This window comes from Neovison vison, chromosome 11 (assembly GCF_020171115.1).
Source record: "Neovison vison isolate M4711 chromosome 11, ASM_NN_V1, whole genome shotgun sequence".
Lineage (NCBI taxonomy): Eukaryota > Metazoa > Chordata > Mammalia > Carnivora > Mustelidae > Neogale > Neogale vison.
In genome coordinates this window covers 65,632,289-65,645,005 of record NC_058101.1, presented here as the reverse complement: position 1 = coordinate 65,645,005, position 12,717 = coordinate 65,632,289, and the positions used below count along the sequence as shown (strand labels likewise).

The following is a 12,717-nucleotide window of genomic DNA, read 5'->3' as shown; positions in this document are numbered from 1 at the left end:
CCGTGTCTCTGTCCATCACAACACCCCTTGCGCAGTCTCCCTGTAATTTTGCCTCTGCCCATGGAGAGAGCAGGGTTTTTATTTTCACACTGGAAAAATCATGGTCTCTCCTGGAAGAAGGAGAAAGAGCCATCGGGAGTAACAAAATGTCCACGTATCCGGAACGCTCTTCAACTGTGACCTTATCTTGTCAAGGTCCTGTAGCCCAATCCCCAATTTCCAAGCTCTCGGGCCTGATGTCAGTCTTGTCCTTGGTGGTGCACAAGGCAGGGTGTTCCAAAAGGCTCGAAGGTCCAAGCCCTCCACAGGCTGCAGGTAAGAAGCCTACCCCTGGCATGTCCTTACCGTGGCCTCAGTCTCCGTGACGGGTGGGGAAGGGGCCCGGGGTCTTCCTTCCATTGTTCCATGCACGGGGTCCATGGCTTTGTACGGGAATTCCTCACATGGGCGCTGAGTGCCGTCATATGCCCTTCGTGTGATGGGCTTGATCGTACTGGCTTAGGGATAACGTCAGCCCCTCGGGGTGACCACCCCACCCCCGCCACCAAAAAATATGCCAGTGGAGACTATAAAAGGTGGACTTCTCGGCCCCAGATAGCGTTCTTGGGGGGCATAGCAGGGTAAAGTGAGCTTTCGCTCCTTCCAGTCCCTGAGGTCACCTCTGGCTGTGGATCGTATCTCCTTTCTGTCTCTTCATGGACTTTCTCAGTGGCAGAGCTCGCTGACCTTTCTGTTTTGTGGGCAGCAGGCAGTGAGGGGGGCAAATGGGGGGTACATTGGAGACAGAGCACCTGGGTTCACAGGTCAGCCTCTGCCAACACCCCCGTGCATGGCCTTCAGCAAGGCCTGTCATGTCTCTGAGCCTCAGTCTCCCGATCTGAGAACAGGGTGGTGTGGGGATCAGCAGGGGTGCACCCAGCTGAGCCGGACCCAGCAGGCACTGGGGACCAAGCCCTCCTGATCCTTTGGAGTTTGACTAGAAGAGTAGAGCATGTGTTCTTAAAAATCCCAAGCTCCTAAACACATGGTGTGATCTCGGGGCGGGGGGATTGGGGGGGCTGGCGTTTTACAACTGCATCACTTCGCACACCTGCTCTCGGTTTGAAGACCCGTCCTGAGAGAGGGTGCATGGCCACCACCTGCGGGGCTCCCGTGGGATGCTTCCCTGGCGCGTCCCGCTCCCTGGCCCTGCAAAAGCTCTTGTCCTGTTGACCTTGGCTTGATTCCTTTCTGTTTCTGAGCACGATGGGAAGCGGGAACCATGGTGGGCAATGCCCAGGGAGCTGGTGTATCTCCTTGACGGGCCGCCTCTTCCCTTCCAGCCGCCAGGCGACCGGATGGTGAGGATGGAATCTTCGATCAGGATAACAGGAAGGTAAATTCGGGGGCAGGTCTGGTGGAGCACAGCCTTGCCCAGAGGCAGGCTGGTTCTGGGGAGGGTTCCCTAGCTGAAAGTTCAGGCTCCCCAGCTTGCATTCTGATCTGGAGGGGCCCCACAGGGCCCCACGCAGCAAGGACCAGATTTCAGAGGTATCCCCCACAACCGCCTCCTCCCACTGTCCTCCTTCCGCGCCCCTATAACCCAGTTCTGGCTCTATCACGGAGGCATGTCTGAAAAGAAAGGAAAATTAGTCCAAGGGCATTCCGGGGGTATCTGGGGTGCTGGCTTGAGAACAGGCTGGACAGAGTTTCCCAGTAAAAGGTCCGAAGGTCAAGAGTGAGGCCCTGGGGCTGGGCGGCCCTGCTGGGAAAGCAGCTGGAGGCAGTGCAGAGGCATGGGTGTACCTCTATGGGCGGGGTTTGGCCCCAAAGTCTCCCCATCCTGGCTCCAGGACAAGGGCCCCTGTCTTGTCTTAAAGGGAGGGAGGTATGTATGGCTCCCCCACGTTCCCCCAGGAGAAGCCCTTTGGGTCCCTGAGCTCCCTGACCCCATTTCCTTGTCTGTAACACGGTCAGTCCCACTGCCGATGGCCTCAGCATTCACGTGGCTTTTTCCTCCCTCTGCAGAAGACCAGCTGGCTGATTCTCAAGGGGGATGCAGACACTAGGACTAACTCTCCAGACCTAGACAGCCAGTCTCTGTCCCACAGTAGCGGGACCGATAGAGACCCTCTCCAGACAATGCAAGGGGACAACTTTTACTCACGTGAGTGGTTCTTCTGAGCAAGGAGCTGTAACTGGGGCATGAGAGGCCTCGCAGCAAGGGGCCCCACAGGTTCGAACCCATCCCCCAGACCTGAACCTTGCTCGTTAAGAAAGCTAAGGAACAAACCAGGTAGGAGAACGGACTCCCTTTGTGCGTGAGTTCCCCCTTGACATGGTTAGCACACGTGTCGCCCATGGGCATGTCTCCTGGAACACTCCAGAGCTGGAGACAGCCCAGAAAGCTGAATGGGGCTCCTGGGGTCTATTGCGAAGGAGGCATCCTGGGCTGCCGGGCCGGAAAGTGGGGGCCCGTTTCCCTCTAGAGCAGATGTAAGCATGGTCTAGGCGGGTGAGTCCAGACTGGGAGTCGACAACAGGCACAGCCTCCCGGCACTCGGCCTGAGCAAGGCACCGGAGAGCGGGGATACCCCATCTGCAGGGAGTACGGGACATGTGACCGCTGCTGGACTCTGGGGGTTGGGAGGGCTAAGTGAGGAGGGGTTTTCAGACGGAGGGCTACGCTCTACATAGGGTCCTAGAATTGTATGCTGGAGGTGAAGGACACAGCCGGCTGCTGTATGATGCCCTCAGGAGATCCGGACGGCGTGTCTGGGTCCCAGTGGGTGGTTTCCTGTGGGCACGCGTGAGGCTGAGCTGGGACACGGAGGACGGATGCCGGTGTGAGGATGCAGATCGCGGGGGCTGACATGGCTGTGAGATGGGCCCAAGCGCGGATCTGGGCTCACCCCTGACGGGCCGTGGGACCCTGGGCTGTGACCCCACCAGTGGGCCTCCATCCCACCTGTCTGCCTGGCCAGGTCAGTAGAGACCAGAGGAGGTGACACGTGTGGGCACTCTGCCCGGCCCATAGTAGATGCTCAGCAAACAGACTGCCATTGCCATTCCTATCCTCGTGACTCTGAAGTGTGACCTGTCTTACACATGCAACTGTTCTGTGGGAAGAGGGAAGGGCGGCCCGGGCACTGCCATTTGTTGAAGAAGAGCTTGAAGCCAAACGAAGGTGCCTTGTTTTGTGTGATCTTTGCAAGCAGACATCAGGAGCCCCATGCCTCTGGTCCCTCCAAGGGTGCAGCGCTCTAGATGGGGGCTCTCCGGGCCGCTGTCCGGGTGGGTGCCACCCCAGGAAGGCCACGTAAGAGCAGTCCCCCAGAGCGACTCGTCCAAGGTTGTGGCAAGCATGTCCTGCCAGGGCAGGTGCCGGGAGGGACATGACGGGCTGCCCGTCCCACCTGCAGGCAGGTCACCGCGAGGACCAGCCCAGCAGCGGCCGTCGGGCCCCGGGATCTTCTCTGCTCCCAGGCACCCACGGCCCTGGGCACTACAGGACTTGATTGTGGGCCTTGCTGCTCCATGGTCGCTTTCCCGATGGCAGTGGCTTTGGAAGGTGGTGGGCTCCTGTTGCGCCAGCCCCCCAGCACCTGAAGAGCCCCCCGCACCTGGGTGGGGTGTCCTGTTACCCATGAGGCCCAGGAGCTCTCAGGAAGTGAGCGTATGGGGACCTTAGGGTGGACTTTTGTGGCCTCCCGTCCTCCCCTTGTGGGGTGGTGCTCAGACTCCCACTTCCCACTTACCCAGGGATCCCCACTCATGTCCACAGCCCATCTGCAGGAGGGAGCTACCACGTGATGAGAAGCCTGGCCAGCTCCCTCTCTTCATGCTGCTGACCTGCCCTGTCCCCGTGCACAGTCTCCTCACCCACATGTGCTGGGATCAGGGGTCCCCAGGTCGTCCCAGGAGCCCTGTAGGTGGGAGACCCCCCACAAGGCCCCGAGGCTGTGCACACACCATTTTGACTGGCCAGTCACACACCTGCAAGGTCTTGCTTCAGCTCCGTCCCCTTGCCCTCACTGTCATTCCCCTGTCACTGGCAGCACAGCAGCCACAGGTTGGGGTCCCAGTGCTTCTCACCCAGGGCACACCGGGCCCGCAGGAAGCACCTTGCCTGTGCTAAAATCCATGCTCTAACCGGGGAGACCCCTCCACAGTACAAATAACGCACGTGTGTGCGTGTGCATGGCCTTCCCCTTCATGGACACTTGCTTAGGGCAGTTATGACGGCACTATTCTACACTTTCCACGGCATTCCGATGCCAGTTCCGCTGAGCGGGGAACCCAGCACGCATTGCTGCAGCCATGCCTTCACCTCTGCCCTGAAGACCTTGCCTGCTTTCCCGATGGGCATGGGAGCAGCAGCCAACACGCGGGCTGCTGGTCCTGCCTCCATCACGCGTGCCTTGCCGCGTGCCCGCCTGCTGAGAACTTGGGGCGGGAAGGGCAGCAGCATTCCCCAACGGGGGGCTGCATACCCTCTCTCCTCTTTCCTCAGGGCTCCCTCCCCTCTAGTGAGCCCAGGGACACCAGTTCCATTCGGAAACAAGCGTCACTGAGCAGGGCCCTTGCACACGGCAAGGCACGCCCGCACCCGCATCCCCGGGGCCACCCATCTGTCGCGCGCCCCAGGAAGGTAGGACTGCGACTCTCAACACAGTGGACGCTCAGTAAATGTTTGTTGAGTTGAGATGCGCTACATTCAACGGGTATTTACTGAGCCCCCACTCTGTGCCAGACGCTGAGTGGGGCGCCGAGACGACCAGAGCTGCCCCTGCCCCCGGAGAAGCATGCAGGGAGCTGAGCGAGGCAGAGACGCCAACGGGAGCGAACACCGTGCACCCCCCACCCTGCACCTCCCCCTGGGGCCTCTGTGGGCCGATGGGGCGGAGACATGGCTCACCTCATTTGCGACCCCATCAGCGCATCTCACCCGGGACTGCATTCACCCTTTGCTCACACATCCATCCCACCCCAGATGTTTACTGAGCACCTGCTACGTGCTGGACATAGGGCTAGGCAGAGAGGCAGGTGTGAGTGTGGTCCAGTCCCCGCTCCCCAGTGGAGAAGCAGGTGCTTGGGCGGCAGTGACAAGCCAGTGTGACGCCCTTCTTTCTTGGCCCACTGCCACCTCTGCCTCTGAAGAGGGTCTTCCAGAAATACACGTCATGTTATAGACGACTGTTCTCCTCCCTTATCCTACACCTTGTCCCTTAACGGGGCTGAGTGCATAACAGACTGTGTTCCCCACTGGCCTGGCTTCTACACAGGGAAGGGCTGACATTGGATTTTTGTTATGCAAACAGGGTCTTGAGCCTTTCGGGAGGAGATTCACTGTCCCGGGAAGAACACAAGGGGATGTAGGTCCCCATCCCCTGAAGACAAAGGCCCGGCTGGTGGGGGATCCCCATCCAGAGGACTCAGTGATCCCCTAGAAAGAGCCCGGAGCTTCTGAAGATGCAGGCTCTTTCTCAGGGAGAGGAATGGAGGAGGGGGGTTGGGTGGGAAGAGCTCTGCTTTGGAAACTGAGGCAGCCAGATGGTGGTCCCGTGGCTTTGGCATTTGTGTCTCCTTCTGTGTGTCCCTCCCATGGAGTCCTGTGTCTGATAGAACATGCTTGTTTTCACCTGCTGCTCGTCACTGCCAGGGGCCTGGCTTGGGGCCGGGCTCAGGATCGCTCCCTCCCAGGGAGGGCTCGCTGGGCATGAAGCTTGATCAGAAATGGCCTTTTCCCTGTCATTCCCCTGGAGTGGTGGCAAAATTGTTCCCCCATTTCCTTGTCCACGAGTGAAAGAACGAGACACTGAGATTTGCCGTGTGCCGATCTCTGAGATTAGCCTGTGGGCAGCTGGACGTCTGGTGGGTAGGTCTCCCCGGCAGCCTCAAGGGCTAGAATCCACCAATGGCAGGACTGGAGAAACCCGTCAGTGCCTTCTCCTTCTTGACGGGCAGGACAAGCCCTACCCTCAGCAGATACTTTCCAAGCGTCTTCAATGTTATGGCATGCCGCGGGTGTTGGGGATCATGCCAAGGACGCTGTCCCCTGCCCCACAGGCCTGTGTGCTAGCAGGACGGGGGCTGAGACCAGAACTAAGTTAGGGAGTACGCATCAGTGCCCCACAGGTGAGGAGGTCAGGAGGTGCTGGGGGCAGTTTTCAGTATAGTCGGGTGAGGAAGACTGAACAAGACTTGACAGGGGCATAGGCTCGAACACGGAGTCTGCTCGGGGGAAGCCTGGTGGGCTTGAAGGCCAGCGCGGGGCCCTGTGCGGTAGAGGTGAAGGCGGTGGTGGGCACGGGACTGGGTCGCCTGCGGAAGACTCCAGCCTGGCACCCACGTGGCGACATGGCCCCAGAGAGATCTCTGCAGAGCCCTGACCTTGGCTGATGCAGGTTTCAAAAGGCCTGAGTAGGAACATGAAAGACCATGGGGGGGCGATTGCCATCAGCCAGGTTGGGGGACAGTGTCCTGGGAGGGTGTCCTAGAGGGGGAGGTATCTTAAAAGGATGTCCCAACAGGGTGTCCCTGGGAAGAGTGTCCTATAACGAGGGTGTCCTGAGGGGTTGCTTTGGTAGGGGGTACCCTGGAGGGCTGCTAGGAGGAGGTGTCCCCGGGAGATATTCTAAACAGCACGAATAGCATGTCCAAGCATATGCCAAGGCAAGAAGTAGGGTGGCCACTTGGGCAACAGGAAGGCAAGGGGTGGCAGAATAGGGACTAGCCAGGACCCAGCTGGTCTGTGGACAGGGCTAAGAAGCTGCTCTGTCTGCCAGGAATGGTCAGTGGTGAGCGGGCAAATAAGATGGACTATTTTTCGTATTTAAAACAAAGACAGGCAGCTTCAAGAGGATAGACTGGAGGCTGCTGGGCCAAGCACAAGGGATTGGGGTAGGGTGTCCCCATAAGCAGTAGGGGGGATCTGAGTGGCAAGACCACACGTGAGCCATTAGGGATGCGTGGTGGGGACAGAATCGGGAATGACACGGGACATTTCTGGTTCAGGTAGATGGAGGCACCTTTATTCAGAGGTAAGGAAAGAATAGGGTGGTTCTCTGTGTGGAGTCAGGAGACTGGACGTCCAGGCCGAGCTGCCCAGAGCTGGATGGATGGACGGGAAGCAGAGTCCCTGCAGGTCCTCAACTCCCAGATGCAAGTGGGTAACCTTTGAACGCGGGATTTTCTTCCTGATAAACATGATCCTGAGCTTGTGTCACTTTCTGCAAAGTGAGGCCCAAAGAAGGTGCGATTCTCTGGGACCATTCCCAGCTCACTCTTAGTCCTCTTCTCCCCCATTTCCTGTCTCTGCCAAATGCTGCAGGAGAGGGGAGATCAAGAGTGAGCAGGTGGGCGAGGTGCTGTGTTGTGTTGGGGCAGGAAGGGTCCCAGAGGATCTGCAGGGGATGGAGAGAGTCAGGGCTAGGGGAGAGGGTCAGGGTTGGGCCTCCAGGTTGGCACCCTGGAATTCATCAGGTAGTTAGGTCACCTGGTGCACGGACTCCTGGGGAGGGCATGGCCAGCCAGGCCATTCTGCAAGACTGTGGTCTCCCACTGGATGGACAGACTGCTCTCTGCCCCTGCTCCTGGCCAGCTCATGGAGAGAGCAGTGAGCACTCCAGAGATCAGGGACGGGATCCTGGCCCAGATAACAGTATTGGCCTCTCATGGGAGAGACCACCCCCGGCTGCGAAAGTGGGGCATCCTTGGGCAAAGCCTACTGCCATTTGATGGGGGAATTTTAGCAAAACTCTCTGTGCCCCCTGTTTCCAGCAGGCTTATCCTCTGGGACTAGACAGGGTGTGGCCTCTGATTTGTGGGCAGGGACCCAAGCTACAGGTGATGCAGAGTTTGGGGAAAGAAGCCAATGTTTCAGCCCCCCCCCCCGCCCCCGCTCTCCTCCAAATTTGTGTTGAGGTCTTGAGACACCCATCCAACTGGAAGCTCTCTCTAGTCCCTCAACCCAGGCCAGGGGCTCTTTATAACCCTGTGTCCTTTCTTCCCTGTGGACTATTTGCCCTTGGGGAGTGGGGTGCTATGAGGATGCCCCTGGGCTTCCCTCACTTGCATGGGGCAGCTTCTTGGTGAGTGCTTCCCAGAGCACTGGGCAGACATGGGCCTTCCCAGAGCAGCACCGTCTTGCCTCAGTGGGACGCGGCATTGCTCCTGGTGGGGTGGAGGGGATGACAGTGGCCACTGCTGATGCAGACAGTGACAGTGTCCTCAAGATCAAAGGATGGGCCAGCAGAGAGTGCTAGATCTGGGTGCTGGTCCACGGACACTTGAATCTCAGCTTGTCCTTGCTGTGTGACTTTGGGCATTAGAGCAAACTCGTCTGTGTTTAAAGTGGCCTCATCTGTAAAAACGGGGATGATCCCATTATGCTGGCAGGAAGCATCAGGGTGTTGGGGCTCACTTGTGAGACCTCGGGCATCCTGTCACCTGAGCCTCGGGGATGTCATGGCAATGCATGGTCAAGACCAGAAGCCTAGCTGCTGTGTGCCCATCTTGCTTGCTTCTGGAAGCCTGGAGCTTGGGTAATCCTCGGGTCACTCAGAACTGAAGGCTGTTCCAGCCCCCTTCTAGACCCAAACCCCTGCAGGGCCATGTGGCTGCCAAGTTCCACATCCGGGCGTTGGTGGAAGATGTGCCCAGGGAAGGGCCTTCCTGCTTAGTTGTGCACAGGACCTCCCCAGAGATGGTCATGAGATGCTTGTTTCCAGCCGTATCTGGGCTTCTTCTCGCATGTCCACCAGATCCACTGACCTCTGGCCAGCCAGCACAGAAGAACTACAGACCCAAGGAGACTCTGCGCAGAATGCTGAGTGCAAGGCTGCCACAGGTGGGCTTCCAAGAGGAGGTGGCAAGGGAGTCTGTTTGCACTGAGTACGGACATGAGGATGGCTGGTGTTCAGTGCTTATGGGACCGATGAGACTCAAAATTCCATAGCTGCTGCCCAGTCCCAGGTCCGACAGACCTACTTTCTCTCTTGTGCACACACACAGCACACACTCCCACAGCTACCTGCTGCCATCTGACCTGCAGGTGCCCAGAAGACACCCACACCTGCAGACCCACACACACACAGAGCCACTGGTGCAGACAAGATCACTGGTTCATGAAGCCAGAAGTCCAAGGCTCTCATTTTATCCTCTGTGGGAGCACACATTGACCTTGTAGGGATCATTATTCTCACGGGGCTTCAGCTTCCTTACCTGTAAGAGGAGGTCCCATGGAATGCACAGGCCTAAGAGGGCCAGGGAAAGTCTCTGAATGTGCAAAAGGACTTTTTAAGCCAGCGGCTCTCAGCCCTGACTGCACTGGGACCTTTAAAGGTCACTGGGACCTTTAAAATCTGCTTTAAAATCTGCTGATGGCTCCTCCTAGCCCCAGAGAGGCCAAGTTTGATGGGTCAACATAGCAGCTGGGGGGGAGGGGAAGATAGGGGAGTCTCCTTTCTCCCTGCTCATCCATACTAAGTATAACCCCAACACCCCCCCCCAAAAAAACAGTACAGCAGACAAATTGCAAAAATCTTGAGGGTGGAAAGAGGAAGGTGGGCTGGCTAGGGACCTCAGGACTTGAAGGTAAACACTGGTCCCGTGTCTCCCATCTCCCATGCAGCAGCTCTGGGCGGCCAGGTGACATCTTCCTCCCCAGACTACATGGGTAGGTATGAAGCAAGAGGTCTGGGGCGGCCAGGAGGATGGGCCCAGGAGACTCTCCCCATGGCAGCCATCTCCATGGCTGTCTCCCAAGGTGTCTCCCATCTCCACCTCGGGGCATGGAGCAAACGGGGAAGCACATTCCCCCCCACCCCACGGGCCATCCCAGGAACCCCAGCTGGACTAGGCAGACCAGAAGAGCACATTGACAAGCATTCTGAAAACCACCTTGTCCTCAGAACCACAGGCTGTAATGCACCAGGCCCAGACAGGCAGCAGCTGCTCCAGTAGAAGGCTCTTCCAGGATCCAGTGTCCTCTGATGTCATGTCTGGGAGATGATAGAGGACCACACCCTACATCAAGAGCCACTTGCCGATTTGAACCTGCAAAGACAAGTGACAGATACAATGTTGACAAGAATCGGGTGTTGGGGTTCCCAGACAAGGATGTTTAGGGCAACCACTCAGAAAATGCTTCAGCAAACAAGTACAAATTCTCTGGAAACACCTGAAATAAAGAAAGGTAACCTCACCAAAGAAATAGACATTACCACTCCCCCCAAAAAAGAGAATCAAGTGGAAACTATGAAGCTGAAAGATAAAATAACCAAAATTAAAAATTCACTGGATGGGGGCACCTGGGTGGCTCAGTGGTTAAGCCGCTGCCTTCGGCTCGGGTCATGATCTCAGGGTCCTGGGATCGAGTCCCGCATCGGGCTCTCTGCTCAGCGGGGAGCCTGCTTCCCTCTCTCTCTCTCTGCCTGCCTCTCCATCTACTTGTGATTTCTCTCTGTCAAATAAATAAATAAAATCTTAAAAAAAATTCACTGGATGGATTCAGAAACAGTATAGCAGAATACAGCAGAGCGGTCAGCAATCTTGTAGATGGAGCAGCAGAAATGACTCTGTCTGAGCAACAGAGAGAAAACAGCAGGGAGAAACTGAACAGAGCCTCAGAGATCTGGGGGGCAGCATCTCACAGTAGAATCCTGAGAGAAGTGAAGACAGCAGGCTGGAAAAAGCATTCAAAGATACGGCTGAGGGACGCCTGGGTGGCTCAGTTGGTTAAGCGGCTGCCTTCAGCTCAGGTCATGATCCTAGTGTCCTGGGATCGAGTCCCACATCAGGCTCCTTGCTTGGCAGGGAGCTCGCTTCTCCCTCTGCCTCTGCCTGCCTCTCTGTCTGCCTTTGCTCACTCTTTCTCTCTCTGTCTGACAAATAAATAAATAAAATATTTGAAAAAAACAAACCAAAAGAAAACAAAAAACAAAGATATGGCTGAATACTTGCCAACGGTGGCTAGAGACCTAAACCTACAGGTTCAAGAAACTTCAAGAATCCCGAGTAGGATGAATCCAAGGCACTTCATGCCCAACCCAGTTACCACGAGAACGGCGGAAATCTGAAAGAGGGTGGCAGGTCTTGAGAGCTGCTGCAGCAGAAGACAGACGGACTCCCGTAGGACAAGGCCACCTGGAGACGGGGGGTTTCTCTGCAGAAGCCACGGGGCCAGAAGGAAGGGGCCTATTTCCGTGTGCCAAAAGACGGTTGCTGTCAACGCAAATTCTGCACTAAGGAAGCCTATCTTGTGGGAATGAATGGGGAAATTAAGAAATTCTCAAAGGAACACTAAGCATTTTTCACGAGCAGATGTTTAAAGAATTGCAGGCAGCAGGTGTCCAAGCAGAGAGACATGGTAAGAGAAGACTCTGGGCCTCGGCACGGAGAGGACATCTGAAGAGGTAAAAATGGGGCAAATATCATCTACTCTTCTCCTTTTCACGAGGTTCTGAAATCCCATCTGATGGTTGAAGCAGAATTTGTGACATTACGCGATGGGGGCTTCAGGTAGGTAGAAGAGACACCCGGGACAGTTGTCATCACAAAGTCAGGAGAACAGAGTGACCTACTGAAGTAGGGTCCTGGGCTTTATACAAAGCGGTCAGATGCAGAGACCACAGGGGAAAGCCTGAGGACGGGACCCTGTGACAGCGGTCTGGGTGACAGCGGCACCTCCAGGCACAGGACAGAGGTGAGGGCACTGCTCTTTTCAAGGTCCCCAACCATTGTGTCCATCAGAATGCCCTGGAGGGGTTGTAAACCACAGCTCATGGGCCCCCAGCCCTGGGATTCCAAAGCAGGAGATTGGGGGCAGGCCCTGAGAATTTGCCTCTTTACCCAATTCCAAGGGAGCCTGATGCTGCTGGTCAGGGATCCCACTTTGAGAACCACTGCTCCAGCATCTTTGTGGATCAGGAGCTCCTGTATCTCAGTGGAGGGTCCCTCACATCCTCAACCCTACAGCCTCACATCCCTGAGCATGCCTGGCTCTATGTGTAAATTAGGAGGGAGCCCAGGACTGTGAGCTGGGGGCCTTGTCTGGCATCCCGGGGCTGTGTGACCATGGCCGGCCCCCTGATCTGGGCCTCGATTCCCTCTCTGTCGAATGGGAATCTTCAGAGAGGCTAGGAGGAACAGGGGTGGCATGGCAGGTCTAGCCCCTTGTCCCTCTTCTGTGTCCAGCTCCCCTGCCCCCCTCTTTTCGATGCTGGATTTCATATAAAATCTCTTTGCTAAAAGAAGTTTGAGAACCCTGACCTTGATGTAGCAAAAGGCCCTTTCGGACCCACATCCGGGACCTTCCAACAGGCATGTAGTTGCAAACAAGTACCCAGGATAGGTTCCCAAGCTGAGGCATTGCCGCCAGTCTTTCCTGGGTCCACACGTGACCCGTGCAGAGTGTCGTCTCAGCCGCCAGAGTTTGTGAGGACTCCCTGAGAGGAAAGGCCTCTGGATGAGCCTCCTTGGGTCCTGGATTGGGTAGGCAGGCAGTTCTGTCCATGGTACCCACCTCAGCTCTGGCCAAGGCTCAGTTCTTGGTCCCATAGATGCACGTGGCCTTGTGGACACCAGGAGACGGGATCTGCCACCTACTGGGGCCAGACTAGCGGCCCCGCAGCTCCCACAGTGGGCACTGGCATTTGGCCCTGTTTGTTATCGCGAGAGCTGCTCAGGGTCAGCCCAGTGCTGGGAGCAATGACCCCAGGAGCTTCCCCCAGGAGA

General features: G+C 56.9%; 1 protein-coding gene across 8 annotated transcripts in view; it reads left to right on the top strand.

The window, feature by feature from the left end:
* ABLIM2 (actin binding LIM protein family member 2) overlaps positions 1-12,717 on the top strand; it is a 135,949-nt gene that overhangs the window by 103,630 nt on the left and 19,602 nt on the right. For 4 of the 8 annotated variants that reach the window (XR_006386739.1, XM_044267853.1, XM_044267854.1 and 1 more), the window contains 3 exons: positions 196-315; positions 1,323-1,375; positions 2,008-2,146. Coding sequence is in view for 7 of the 8 variants with exons in the window: in XM_044267853.1 (XP_044123788.1) it covers positions 196-315; positions 1,323-1,375; positions 2,008-2,146 (312 nt within the window). In the remaining variant the exon portion in view is untranslated. The remainder of the gene's footprint in view (positions 1-195; positions 316-1,322; positions 1,376-2,007; positions 2,147-12,717) is intronic. The other 4 variants (XM_044267859.1, XM_044267856.1, XM_044267857.1 and 1 more) reach the window with 1 other exon arrangement.